Source organism: Salmo trutta, chromosome 27, assembly GCF_901001165.1.
Source record: "Salmo trutta chromosome 27, fSalTru1.1, whole genome shotgun sequence".
Lineage (NCBI taxonomy): Eukaryota > Metazoa > Chordata > Actinopteri > Salmoniformes > Salmonidae > Salmo > Salmo trutta.
Genome location: NC_042983.1, coordinates 36,432,334 through 36,447,868, shown reverse-complemented (window position 1 = coordinate 36,447,868; position 15,535 = coordinate 36,432,334). Strand labels below are relative to the sequence as shown.

General features: G+C 40.3%; 1 protein-coding gene across 2 annotated transcripts in view; it reads right to left on the bottom strand.

The window, feature by feature from the left end:
- Window positions 1–12,588, bottom strand: part of LOC115164974 (glutamate receptor ionotropic, delta-2) — a 582,060-nt gene extending 569,472 nt beyond the window's left edge. For both annotated transcript variants that reach the window (XR_003870040.1, XM_029717948.1), the window contains exon 1: window positions 11,716–12,588. Coding sequence is in view for 1 of the 2 variants with exons in the window: in XM_029717948.1 (XP_029573808.1) it covers window positions 11,716–11,803 (88 nt within the window). In the remaining variant the exon portion in view is untranslated. The remainder of the gene's footprint in view (window positions 1–11,715) is intronic.
- Window positions 12,589–15,535: the final 2,947 nt, after the last annotated feature.

Genomic DNA, 15,535 nt, shown 5'->3' with positions numbered 1-15,535 from the left:
GAATTAGTGGGGCAAAAACAACAATATCTAGATGATTAGAGTAGGCTTCTCCTAAAGAGGATTTAAAGCTTAACTTTTTAAGATTTACAAGACTTATGCTTAGGACAGGCAGTAATTGAATAAGGTATTTGCATAAGGATTACTGCATGAGTTATAATTCGTTTTATTTAATACAAAGAAAAAAAATATCTGTCAAAAGTAAAACTGTCCAAATATGCAACCTTGCATGCTTTGATCTGCTGAAGAAAAGTTTATGGGAATTCTGTCATTACCCCCGACAAAGACATTTAGACATTTCTTTTAACAATAATCAGATGTTCTGTGGAAATATTCTCAACATCCTTCCATCAATTTCTTGGAATCGAGGATGCCAAGTGCATGGGATAAAGGAAGTAAATACAGTAGTCTATTTCATTAAAGCTGAATATATATTTCAGCCTAAGCGCAACCCGATCACTAGGTTTTCTATAAAGTTAATGGATGGAGCTGGAGAAATGGAACCACCCTCAAAATCAAAGATGGAGCTATGGAAGGACTGACAATCTGTGAGATGAGATCAACATGAATATTGCACAGCAGTAGCCATTTCAGATTACACCTAAAAAGAACAAACAATAATTTCCTTATGCTTATAGTGTAGAGGAAAGATGGGGTTAGAAACATAGGAGAATGGGAGAAAGAGGGAAGCGAGGGTTAAATATTTCAGCACTCTGGCTCTTCTTCATCTAAGAGAAGACAGGTGAAACGAGGGGTGGGGGGGCAGAAGACAAAGATATCTGAAGGCATTCTACCCATTGTGAGTTTGAGGTGAAGAGGGGAGGTGACGAGGGGAGAAAGTGAGAGGGCCTGGAGAGAAGGGAAGAGAAAACAACAAATGAAAGTAAAAGGCCAGAGGGCTCTAAAGAAGGCAGGGTAATGATTACCACAGACACAGCCTCTCCCAAAGAGGCTCAGCTCCATCTCTCTCTGTCTGGAGAGAGTAATGTGGTGCTTGGTAAAGCCAGGCATTTCTCTCCTGGCCTGACAGATTTCATCCCCTTCTTGTTCAACTGTTTTGTCACTGTTATGTCGAGGTTGACTCGTATTTACTGTAAAGAAAAATATATATATTTTTTTTTGTTGCATATTTTGTTTCCCTCTTGCTAGTCAGAGCTGTTTGTCTAACAACAATGACGTCCTGACTACAAGTGATACAGTCAACCAATAAACGACATATTGGTCCTTTGGGTGGTGGACCATTCTTGACACACGGAAAACTGTTGAGCATGAAAAACTCAGCAGCGTTGCAGTTCTTGACACACGCCAATCCAACTGTATTTTGATGCAGTATTTAATACTGTATAATAACAATGACTGCTTGCATCTGTGAGCCTGGTTGTTCAGTGCTATATGTAAAAGACCAGGGTTAAAGATTAATACTGAGGCAAAATGTAACTACAAGATTAATGCTGAGGTAAACTGTAAATACTAGATTCGTGTTGAAGTAAACTGTGACCACTAGATTAATGTTGAGGGAAACTGTTACCACTAAATTGATACTGAGGTAAACTGTAACCACTAACCACTATATTAATGCTGAGGCAAACTGTAACCACTAACAACTAGATTAATGCTGAGATCAACTGTAACCACTAGATTAATGCTTAGGTAAACTGTAACCACTAGATTAATGCTTAGGTAAACTGTAACCACTAGATTAATGCTGAGGTAAACTGTAACCACTAGATTAATACTGAGGTAAACTGTGACCACTAGATTAATGCTGAGGTAAACTGTGACCACTAGATTAACACTGAGGTAAACTGTAACCACTAGATTAATGCTGAGGTAAACTGTGACCACTAGATTAATACTGAGGTAAACTGTGACCACTAACAACTAGATTAATGAATAGGTAAACTTTAATCACTAGATTAATAATGAGGTAAACTGTAACCAATAGTTGAATCCAGGTGAAAGCTATGATCCCTTATTGATGTCACTTGTTAAATCCATTTAAATCTGAGTAGATGAAGAGGAGGAGACAGGTTAAAGAAGGATTTTTAAGCCTTGACACAATTGAGACATGGATTGTGTATGTGTGCCATTGAGAGGATAAATGGACAAAACAAAATATTTAAGTGTCTTTGAGCGGGGTATGGTAGTAGGTACCAGGCGCACCGTTTTGAGTGTTTCAAGAACTGCAATGCTGCAGGGATTTTCATGCTCAACAGTTTCCCATACTTATCAAGAATGGTCGACCACCCAAAGGACATCCAGCCAACTTGAGACAACTGTGGGAAGCATTGGAGTCAACATGGGCCAGCATCCCAGGGGAACGCTTTCGACACCTTGTAGTGTCCATGCCCCGTTGAATAGAGACTGTTTTGAGGGCAAAAATGTTTTGTACACAAAGTGTAGATTGGAAAGATGACTGGAGCAACAACGATTCAAGGTGAATCAGAAGGCAATGTCCAAGCCTTTGCAACCATATCAAATCAAATCAAATTTGTATTGGTCACATAGACATGGTTAGCAGATGTTAATGCAAGTGTAGCGGAATGCTTGTGCTATATACTGTATGTCTGGATCATTGTTATTGACTATTAATTGAAACGGGTCAGCTAACCTCCATTGTTCAGCTAATTGGCACTAATAATTTTAGGGAAACTGTCAAATCTTTTGTCTGTCTTTAGTTAGTGCGTAAAACAAAATGATTCATTATTTCAAAACAAAAACAAATATCTAGTTCCCATTGAATAAGTCTTCTTTGGGATTTCTATTGCTTCTATTCATACTTCAACAACAAAAAATGAAACGTTCTATTCATTTTTTTACTGCCTAACTGGAACTGAGAACCCACTGGAACTGAGGGGGAATCAGAGAACCCAGGTGAAACCTTTGTATTCACAGTTAATTCTGTCAGTCCAGGAGAGAATAAAACCTGACATACAATTAACCATGCTTAACATTTTCCATTCAAGAATATGTATAATAATCATCATCATGTACCAGGGAAATAATGCCTGCCGCGCGAGCCTTGATTGGCGTGCTCACTATACTGCGGTGCTGCAGTCAACTGGGACCTTGTCCTTGTTCACTAAACACACAGGAAATTACTCTCGTTTTCAACATGAGGGCTTTGAAAAGACGATGCAGCTAAGAAATGTTCTCTGCCATGCACTCTCTGAAAAATGGAGAAATATGTCCAGCTAACCCATGTACTGTATATTAATATAATATATGCCGTTCAGCGGATGGTTTTATCCAAAGCAGCTAACACGGTAGTGCGTGCATACATTTTCGTAGCGGTGGCCCCAGCGGGAATCGAACCCATGATCCTGACATTGCAAGCTTGGTCCTTTTCAGCCAATTTTGTGAATTCAGTGCGATTTGCTAAAACATTTTGTGCAGTGTGAGCAATCCAAAGGAACTCAGACCCCTCAAAAGAGCCCTCGAAGCGAACCTACAGTAACCTCTCAAGAGCTGGTCTGAGTTCGGTTCGCAGGAATCCCGAGGTTTGGTTTCCTTTTTTAGGACAACGTGAACACAAGGCTCTCCAGGTTCGCTTGTCATTATTCCCGCACCACACACTAGGCTACAGCAACACAATTTCCCCTGGCATAACCCATCACATTGGTGCCACAAAAGAAAGAAGATTATGAAATAACGTGTGCTGTATTTGGATATTGATTAGCGATTGTCAAGGATGCACAGAAATTCCAAAACATGTGTGGAGTTTTATACTGATACTATTACTTGTTTGCAATATGTGATATATAGGCTAAGAGAGCTTCATAAATTGTTTATTCGATTGTAGGGTTTGAATTGTGAGAAGATGGCAATATTATGGGAGAATCACAATAGAGGTAACAAAATCAATGCTAGCTCTTAAAGGGGCAGTAGCCTACATTGGGTGAACAGTTTTCAATTACCAATAATATTTACATGTTAATGTTATCTTCTGATAATAATTATTATGTTTCATGTTTTAACTAAATGCAATCTATTAACTTCCAGAATGAAAGTAGATATATCTAGCTGTCCGATAACACGTTCTGGTGGAATGGCTTGTCCTGCACTTTGTAAAAACCCAGAGTGCATTGAGTGAATGTTAGGAAATGATCTTGGTTCCTTTCTAAACATAACAATGTAAAAGCAGACAGTTCTTTTGCCTTTTTTTTTTACCTCAGAGTCCACTAAAGAGGAGTGAGATCGGTTATTTTAAAAAGCACTACAGTTCCTTCAGGAAGTATTCACACCCCTTGACTTTTTTGTTGTGTTACAAAGTGAAATTAAAATGCATTTAATTGTATTTTTTTTGTCAACGATTTACAAAGAAAACTCAGATTTAAGTCAAGACTCTAACTCGGCCACTCAGGAACATTCACTGTATTCTTGGTATGCAACTCCAAGGTAGATTTGGCCTTATGTTTCAGGTTATTGTCCTGCAGAAAGGTGAATTAATCTCCCAGTGTCAATGGAAAGCAGACCGAATAAGGTTTTCATCTAGGATATTGCCTGTGCTTAGCTCCATTCTGTTTATTTTTGTATCCTGAAAAACTCCCCAGTCCTTAACCATTACAAGCATACCCATAACATGATGCAGCCACCACTATGATTGAAAATACGGAGAGTGGTACCCAGTAATGTGTTGTATTGAATTCACCCCAAACATAACACCTTGTATTCAGGACAAAAAGTGAATTGCTTTGCCACATTTTTTGCAGTATTACTTTAACGCTTTGTTGCAAACAGGATGCATGTTTTGGAATTCTTTTCACTGTCAATTAGGTTAGTATTTTGGAGTTACTTCAATGTTGTTGATCCATCCAACAGTTCTCTCCTATCACAGCCATTAAACTCCGTAACTGTTTTAAAGTCACCATTGGCCTCATGGTGAAATCCCTGAGCGGTTTCTTTCCTCTTTCCGGCACCATGCTCAAAGGGATATTGAATGTCTGCTTTTCTTTTACCCATCTACCTGGTTTTTGTGGCTGAATCTGTATTTGGAATTTTGGAATTTTTGTTTTATTTCACCTTTATTTAACCAGGTAGGCTAGTTGAGAACAAGTTCTCATTTACAACTGTGACCTGGCCAAGATAAAGCAAAGCAGTGTGACACAGACACCAACACAGAGTTACACATGGAATAACATGGAATAAACAATAAACAAGCCAATAACACAATAAACAAGTCAATGGCACAGTAGAAAAAAAGAAAGTCTATATACAGTGTGTGCAAAAGGCATGAAGAGGTAGGCAATAAATAGGCCATAGTAGCGAAGAATTACAATTTAGCAGATTAACACTGGATTGATAAATGAGCAGATGATGATGTGCAAGTAGAGATACTGGTGTGCAAAAGAGCAGAAAAGTAAATTAAAACAGTATGGGGATGAGGTAGGTAGATTGGGTGGGCTATTTACAGATGGAATATGTACAGTTGCAGTGATCGGTTAGCTGCTCAAATAGCTGATGTTTAAAGTTGGTGAGGGAAATATAAGTCTCCAGCTTCAGCGATTTTTTCAATTCGTTCCAGTCACTGGCAGCAAAGAACTGGAAGGAGAGGCGGCCAAATGAGGTGTTGACTTTGGGGATGATCAGTGAGATATACCTGCTGGAACGTGTGCTACGGGTGGGTGTTGTTATTGTGACCAGTGAGCTGATATAAGGCGGAGCTTTACCAAGCATAGACTTATAGATGACCTGGAGCCAGTGGGTCTGGCGACGAATATGTAGCGAGGGCCAGCCGACTAGAGCATACAGGTTTCAGTGGTGGGTGGTATAAGGTGATTTGGTAACAAAACGGATGGCACTGTGATAGACTGCATCCAGTTTACTGAGTAGAGTATTGGAAGCTATTTTGTAGATGACATCGCCAAAGTCGAGGATCGGTAGGATAGTCAGTTTTACTAGGGTAAGTTTGGCGACGTGAGTGACGGAGGCTTTGTTGCGAAATAGAAAGCCGATTCTAGATATGATTTTGGATTGGAGATGTTTAATATGAGTCTGGAAGGAGAGTTAACAGTCTAGCTAGACACCTAGGAATTTATAGTTGTCCACATATTCTAGATCAGAACCGTCCTGGGTGGTGATGCTAGTCGGACGGGAGGGTGCGGGCAGCGAACGGTTGAAAACCATGCATTTGGTTTTACTAGCGTTTAAGAGCAGTTGGAGGACACGGAAGGACTGTTGTATGGCGTTGAAGCTCATTTGGAGGTTTGTTAGCACAGTGTCCAAGGAAGGGCCAGAAGTATACAGAATGGTGTCGTCTGCGTAGAGGTGGATCGGGGAATCACCCGCAGCAAGAGCGACATCATTGATATATACAGAGAAAAGAGTCGGCCCGAGAATTGAACCCTGTGGTACCCCCATAGAAACTGCCAGAGGTCCGGACAACAGGCCCTCCAATTTGACACACTGAACTCTGTCTGCAAAGTAGTTGATGAACCAGGCGAGGCAGTCATTAGAGAAACCAAGGCTATTGAGTCTGCCGATAAGATTACGGTGATTGACAGAGTCGAAAGCCTTGGCCAGGTCGATAAAGACGGCTGCACAGTACTGTCTGTTTATTTATTAACTTGGCTTTCAAAGACTTTAGAGAGGCAGGGCAGGATAGATATAGGTCTATAGCAGTTTGGGTCTAGAGTGTCTCCCCCTTTGAAGAGGGGGATGACCGCGGCAGCTTTCCAATCTTTAGGGATCTCGGACGATACGAAAGAGACGTTGAACAGGCTGGTAATAGGGGTTGCAACAATGGCGGCGGATAGTTTTAGAAAGAGAGGGTCCAGATTGTCTTGCCCAGCTGATTTGTACGGGTCCAGGTTTTGCAGGGGGGGGAGCTGTTGCCCGGGGTTGGAATAGCCAGGAGGAAGGCATGGCCAGCCGTAGAGAAATGCTTATTGAAATGTTCGATTATCATGGATTTATCGGTGGTGACCGTGTTACCTAGCCTCAGTGCAGTGGGCAGCTGGGAGGAGGTGCTCTTGTTCTCCATGGACTTTACAGTGTCCCAAAACGTTTTGGAGTTAGAGCTACAGGATGCAAATTTCTGCTTGAAAAAGCTAGCCTTTACTTTCCTGACTGACTGTGTGTATTGGTTCCTGATTCACTGCAAGACTGAGGGACCTTACAGAAAATTGTATGTGTGGGGTACAGAGATGAGGTATTCATTCAAAAATAATTTTAAACATTATTATTGCACACAGAGTGAGTCCATGCAACTTATCATGTGACTTGTTAAGCACATTTTTACTCCTGAACTTATTTAGGCTTGCCATAACAAATGAGTTGAATACTTATTGACTCAATACATTTCAGCATTTCATTTTTTTTGTTTTTGAATTTTTTTTTTGAAAATCATAATTCCACTTTGGCATTATGGGGTATTGTGTGTAGGTCAGTTACACAAAATCTCAATTTAATCCATTTAAATTCAGGCTGTAACAAAACAAAATGTGGAAAAAGTCCAGGGGTGTGAATACTTTCTGAAGCATTGTATATGTGAAAACACCCTAGGCCACACAGGACCAGCATACTATCTATATGGCATAAACAACACAGTCCTCGGGCCTACAATAAGAGAACTGGTAAAACACATGAATGACTTGGTTTCCTCTCTGCCTCTCTATGCTATGTTCTTTACTCACTTCTCTCTCATTTATCTACAACCTTCTCTACTACAGTTCCACTCTCTTGTCTAATGTAAATATTTGTGTTGTATATACAGGGCACATTTGTAAAAGAGACCTAGGCCTCAATATGTTTTCCCTGTTAACATAAAGGTTAAAGTCTTGTAAAATAAAAAGTAGGATGTCTGTATCTGTACACAGCATGCTCAATGATTTATGAGCATATGAAGCTCTGTGGCCCTTCTAGTTTATTTAACCTTTATTTAACCAGGAAAAGACCCTTGAGGTTAGAAACCTCTTTTATTGGTTCTAGGTAGGGCTAAAGTGCAGGAGTGCCACAGTTAGTGAGTGGTAGTGGTGCATGTGTTCCCATTTGCCATGTGTGTTTTGGGACTGGCCCGCTGGAAAACCAACACAGATTTCTGGAGGACGATTCACTCCAGTGAACTGTGAGGAAAGCAGAACGTAAAAGACTTTAGTATGACCCATTAGTGGAGTCGTGCAGCCAAGCCAATGGACCAACTTAACATGGCAACTAATTGAGCATATCCTGGAACTATCAGCAGGCTTTGAAGTCGATCGGTCAATTAGAAATATATGGCATGATGAACATACAGGCTAGCAGAGCCTCCCTTTCACTGGGAGTTCCATCGTGGAGCACACTTGTGCAGCCTTTATAACGAGGGCCGTTTTATAGTGCTGTAAATTCACTGTCAACTCTCTCTCTACGCTCAGAAAACATGCATAACTGCTCTTGAATGGAGGCAAGGTTATTGGTACATGCCTAAGCGCCCCGTTGGCTTCCCATCCACACACACACACACACACACACACACACACACACACACACACACACACACACACACACACACACAGCTGGCATCGGCATGCTGAGGTTAGCCTGGGCGTTAGGAGGGGATTAAGCCAAAAACCTTTACAACACACATACTCCTCATCATCAGTTTGTTCTTGGGATAAGGGCCTCAATTGTTCTCCAAATATAGCATGTTTGAAATGGCCCAGTCCACCTGGCCTACCCTACCATACCTGCTGACTGTTTGCAAGGTTAGACTCCATGTTATTCCACCTTAGATTCCAAAATACATTTTGTAATAATAAGGATGGAAACAACATGTAGAAGAGAAATAATTAATGTAATAAATTGCAATGATATACTTTAGCTTGTCTCTGTAAAGCCTTGTGGCAGTACCTTATTCTGGAAAAGGATATTCTAATTCAATTCGAATAAATATAGGGAGGCAGCGATTACAGAAAAGTCCTGAAAACAGGATTTTCTTTAGCATACATTACCGGCAACCCCTCACAATCACTCACAATACTTTATGTCTATGTCACTTCCAGTACTGCAGTCAGACATCCTAACACAGAGGAAATCGGAGGTGTTAAATCTTCTGCAAAAAAAACACGGGAGTTGCAGATCTGTTAGAGCTCATAGATACATAACTCGATGGGCGGATAGATAGGAATCACTTCACACAAACGTGCTCATAGTTAAAATGGAAGGAATCTTGACAGCTGCGATAACGGGTTAGCAAAACACCCAGGAACATCCAGTAATAAAAGCTCACATATTTGAATTCCACTACCATGGCAAAGGCAAAAATGGAACAGTGGATCAAGTTTTCTCTTATATTACAGCTGAATAAAAAAATCATCTTGAACCACACATTCTCCCTGAAGAAGATGTAACCTATTATTTGTTTCAGATCATAAATAATGTGAAAATTATATGATTTAAAAGATAAATAATAAATATTTTTTTCCCTTCTCAGGAGTATTGGGGAAGTGTTGAATATTAATAGAAAATGTACCGTTTGAAAGGCTATAAAGACTCAGAACAACCACTAGGGGGGAATATAATAAACCTAACCCTCCAGCATTTCGAGTTGGGCACATTGGATTTGACCAGGTGCAAAACATAAACAGAGGCATCCACTTTAAACAGGGAATCATGAATCGTAAGCGGGGGCAACAAAGTAGCCTGAAGTGGGACTGTCGTGCGGGTATGTTTGCCTCCTCTGCATTAGTGCATGGTGAGCGGGTGGATGTGGTGTGTGAGGACGGTGCCAGGCAGCTCGGATAATACCAGGGACATTGTTGCTTTCCAGCGACATAAATCACAGTGACTTTCTGAATAGCCTCATAAAGCGGCGGGCCATTGCGATGCAGTGCACGGCACACGGGCTCTCCCTTCAGCATGCAGATCATTAGAAGGCTCCTCAGCCATCAAGTAATGCGCGCGAAATGAAAATGCCTGGCTAAAATTCCCGCGTCACAGGAAAGGATGATGCGGAAGTGCTATCTCTGAGATTAGAAAGGATTACTTCTGACATCGTCAAAGTGATGTTTAATATACTGTAGCTTTTCATTCCCCTGACCTTCCACTCGTTTTGGTAGACAATGAAGGCCTGAAGACTTCAATTAAAGCATTTTGTTCCACAATAATTAGGCCTACGGTACGCCTACCACGTTTGTTTTTATGCTGTCTTGATTTCTCACTTGACCGTCTAATGCAAGGATATCTCAAAACAAACAAGTGGCCTATAGTCTGCTATTTCCATCAGGGAGGGAAATGATAGGGGTAACCTTTCATGTAGTGATTCTAAATAGAAACGTCAAAGAAGGGAAACGAACTATCGATTGGGGGGTTGGGAATAAAACAAAGGCTCAAAAACACAACCAAATGTTGTTTATCGAGGGTAAGAGAACAAAAACGGGTTATTGGCATTCAGATGAAAAAGAAGAACATTAAAAGTAGGCTACGTTAAAACCGGGAAAATATTCAATATAAATAGGATAAATATTCCCCATTTTTCACTGGAGTAAACTAACCTTGCCCAAAGACAAACCATAAACGAATCCCTGATCTTGACAAACAGCTACAAATAAGCTTCTGTAAATCACCTTGGCGTACCCTGGCTAATGTTTCTGATGCATTAAATTGACTTGTGTCAGGTGTGCAACAAGCCAGAAATGCATTGCAAAATAATGACCTCACAATAGACTATCATAGAGTATTGGGGGTTGGAATAATCAAATATAAAGAATAAAGAAGGCCAATGTACTAAACAGGTTAGGGGATTACAAGCTAATATATAGAAATGGTGGTTTTAGATTAGGTAAACCTGTAGCTTTTTATGTTAAGCACATAGCCTCTAGGCCTGTAGCTCTATCGGGTTTATCTTGCTTGAAACATTTTAAAACCATCAGTGTGCTGCAAGGTGTGATCGTTGACACCCTAAATTGGTGTGCATTTCTCTCTCTCTCACACACACACGCACGCACACACACACACAAAAGAGTGGATTTTCCCCCATTTGATATCACAATTTATGTCCATCCAAATAGTAACCTATATACCTGCGCACAAGACATGCACAAGACAGACATCTCTCAGCTGACCCTTCTCTTACATCCTACATTATAAGAAGTATCTAACAACAATTTTCCTACACCCCTTTTCGATATGCCACTCAACATTACCACACTTCCCACAGTGGTAGGCACGAGCCTATATTGTTAAGGCTATTCCAGCTGCATTGCATGTAGGTTGCATGTATATGTGGATACATTGTTTCAAGAAAAAGAATATCAGCATATTCCTTCCTAATCCGCAGACATCACGGACTTTTCATATCACCTGTTTTCAGGTAGCAGGCGATTAAAGACAGTAAACACAATACCCATAGGCTAATCACTATGTTCATATTACATTTTAGTTATTCACATTTCCCGCCTTTACGTTATTAAATAGAAAAACATAAGATGAAATACCCTAATTAAAACATACATGGTAATTATGTGCAAAACTCAGCAGGCAACTTCACTAGCCATTATGCGCAATGGCGCATGCTGTTAAGTACATTATTATTTTTTTGTGGGGGGGATTAATTGCTTATATTTAATAATAATAATGTATCCCGTACCAATATCATGCCACGGGAACTGACATTGTCCACAGCGTTAGTGGTGTGTGGTGGTACAAATGATTTGCGTATACCAAAATCTATGCAGAGGCAAATCTATGCACAGAGGCATGGCATCCTTATTAGCCTACTGATGTTGGAAGAAGGCAACTTACCGATGTGTATGATTGAATCAGAAAGCACGGGCTCCCACTCCTGACTCCAAAATATGCCAAGGAACAACACTGCTGAAACAACTTTCATGTCTCCCACAGTTTAAGGCTATTTTCCCAAGAAGCGCCGAACAAGATGCGTGTGATTTGCTAGTTTTAAATCCCGAAGAACCAAGATTGAGTCCATATAGGGACGGATCTCTCTCTTGATGGAGTTTGCTTCTTGACTTGAATGTAGCTGTTCTCAGTTAAAAGGTAAGAGATAACCAGTTACCCTGTTAAAAAAATCCAGTTACATCAAATCATGCTGAAAGCTATGGGGTTCTCCACAGCCGCTTCCAACGCTGACGCATCCGATCAATCCAAAACTGGGGATGAATGCAAGCCAAATGCAATGTTTGCTAAATATTAGGGAAGCACGGGTTTGCTTTTCTCAGACGCAGGTCCTGGGTTGATTTGGTCCGGACCGTAGATTCTGCCTCAGACACGACGCATTTTGCAAGCTTTAATGAATAAAACGAAACGCAAACTTCAATTTTCATGCGGATTCTAAGACTGTATCCATCACTGACATTTAAGACGTAAAAAAGGAGAACTCATTCATATTTAACAAGGACCACCATATTCCGAAATACTGGCAAGCGTATAGGGACCACTCTTTTCTGCGACAGAAAATCAAGTGAAAATTCGCCACGGTGCGCGCGATGACCACTCCGCATGCGGATTGTCTCTAGCAGTCGGAGGGTGAGGTATACTGTGTGGGAGAAGGCCCTGTAGATAGCCAACTACACGGACAGCAGCAGTTGCCAGCCGCGCATTGTCTGGACCAGAGTTACCTGGGAGGATGACTGACGGAGGCAGGGAGAGGAAGAGATGCACAGAGGGCGGGGGGTAGGCTATCTAAAATGAACCGAGAGGGGTAATCTGGCCAAGCTCCGCCCTGGTTCAGTGGCGGGCACTCCATCTCCATCGGTCTCATAAATGGGGGTCCCTGGGCATAATCTTAATCTGATGACGATCCTGGATTAAGGATCCTGGAGGATAACACTTTGGCACGTGATCGCTTTTGCACAATAGCCTACATTTCAGGAATTGAAGGTGGGAATAAAGGGAAATCATCTTGTGTTTTAAATGTCTATATTTTCAATCAAATGTCATTGTTTCACAGCCAAAACCACTGGAAACTGTTCATATTGTCTCTATCCAGAGAAATTAGGGTTAAGTGTCTTGATCAAGGGCAGATCGACGTAATTTTCACCAAGTCGGCTCGGGGATTCAAACCAGACAATTTTCGAATACTGGCCCAATGCTCTTAACTGCTAGTCTATCAGCCTCTTACAGGTATTGCCCCATAACTTTCATGCAACATGGATATTCACTAAAGAAGACTGATTGCACTAGAGTAGACACTGGACATAGTTTACACATTGTAAAAAGTAACTGCTTAACTCATTAAAGAAATTGAGTAGTCGCTACTAAAAAATATCCAATGGTCAATAGAACTAAAATCATAAAAGTGGAACTAACTCATATGTCAATAAAATTTCTAGTCACTTAATGTTTTTGAGTACAGTTAAATAGTAGGTTATTGAGTAAATATAACTATACTGAACAAAAATATAAACACAACATGCAACAATTTCAACAATTTTACTGAGTTACAGTTCACATAAGGAAATCAGTCAAATGAAATAAAGTCATTAGGCCCTAATCTAAGACTGGGCAGGGTCGCAGCCATACTGTAGGTGGGCCTGGGAGGACATAGGTCCACCCACTTGGGAGCAAGGCCCACCCACTAAGAATTCGTTTTAACCCACAAAACGGCTTTATTATAGACAGAAATACTCCTCAGTTTCATCAACTGTCCAGGTGGCTGGTCTCAGACGATCCTGCAGGTGAAGAAGCCCGATGTGGAGGTCAGCATGCCAATTGCACGCTCCCTCAAAACATGAGACATTTGGTATTTTATTAGGATCCCCATTGGCTGTTGCAGAAGCAGCAGCTACTCTTCCTGGTGTCCACACAAAACATGAAACATGACATAATACAGAACATGAATAGACAAGAAGAGCTCAAGGAAAGAACTACATGCATTTTTTAAAAGGTATGCGTAGCCTACATATCAATGCATACACAGAAACTATCTAGGTCAAATAGGAGAGAGGCATTGTGCCGTGAGGTGTTGCTTTATCTGTTTTTTGAAACCAGGTTTGCTGTTTATTTGAGCAATATGAGATGGAACAGAGCTTTCTTGAATTTGTTCGGGATTTGGGAACTGTGAAAAGACCCCTAGTGGCATGTCTGGTGGGGTAAGTGTGTGTGTCAGAGCTGTGTGTAGGTTGACTATGCAAACAATTTGAGATTTTCAACACATTCATGTTTCTTATAAAAAGAAGAAGTGATGCAGTCAGTCTCTCCTCAACTCTTAGCCAAGAGATACTGGCATGCATAGTATTTATATCAGACATCTGTGGCATTATGTTGTGTGACAAAATTGCACATTTTAGAGAGGCCTTTTATTTTCCCCAGCACAAGGTGCACCTGTGTAATGATCATGCTGTTTCATCAGCTTCTTGATATGCCACACCTGTCAGGTGGATGGATTATTTTGGCAAAGGAGAAATGCTCACGAACAGGGATGTAAACAGAACTTGAGAGAAATAAGCTTTTTGTGTGTATGGAACATTTATGGGATCTTTTATTTCACCTCATGAAACATGGGACCAACACTTTACCTGTTGCATTTATGTTTTTGTTCAGTAAATTTATTTATGTTCTGCTAATCTAAAGTTGAGTTTTTACAAGTTATGATTATTTAATATTTTAAAGTCAATATAACATTTATTAAATAAATTGTTCTTACTTGATTCTATAGTTGAATATCTTTATTTAAAATAATAAAGAAGTAGTCAGACATTGACTACCAATTGTGCACCGCCCTATAGGACTCCCGATTACGGCCGGTTGTAATACAGCCCGGGATCAAACCCGGGTCTGTAGTGACGCCTCTAGCACTGTGATGCAGTGCCTTAGACCGCTGTGCCACTCGGTTTATATTTAACATATATTTCTAAAATAGTATTAAGCAGTTTGTTGTGCTATGAGGTGTAATTGATCATGATGAACGGATATCAAAACCCGTTGGGCAAATTGACATTCAATAATGAGACAATCCATTCCCACCATCAACAAGGTTATGTGCACAACTCTTAGCGACAGAGGCTAATGCAGCACCCTGTGATGTTTACAGCGCTATCTGCTAGCTAGAGGAATGAGCACTGTGCTCAACAATGCCTGCTAACGTGGGTGAAAATGGCACATTGTAACATATATAAAACAATGTTTTACACAACCACTGAAAATTACTAATTAGAACTACTTACACTTGAAAAAAAATTGTAAGGAAGATGAATAATTTAAGTAGAAGGAGCCCTACATTTTTATGTTCACTACAACAAATATTAATGTTCAAGTAACTTCGTTACAGTTCAGAATACATCATGCAATTTAGTTTTAAAACACAAAAACTGTAAAGTATTTACAACTTAAAAAGATAACCATGTGGTGATGATATTACTTTAAGTTTTGAACACTGAAATACTTTGAGTTGGGTTACTCGAATGGTTCTTGACAACAGGTTTCCACCAAAAATTGAGTTAGCAGAACTACACTGAACAAAAATATAAATGCAAGATGTTTAATGAGCTGCATTTTTGATCCCCGAAATGTTCCATATGCACCAACACCTTATTTGTCTCAAATTTTGTTTACATCCTTGTTAGTGAGCATTCTAAATTTTGTGCAGTTTTGTCACACAACACAA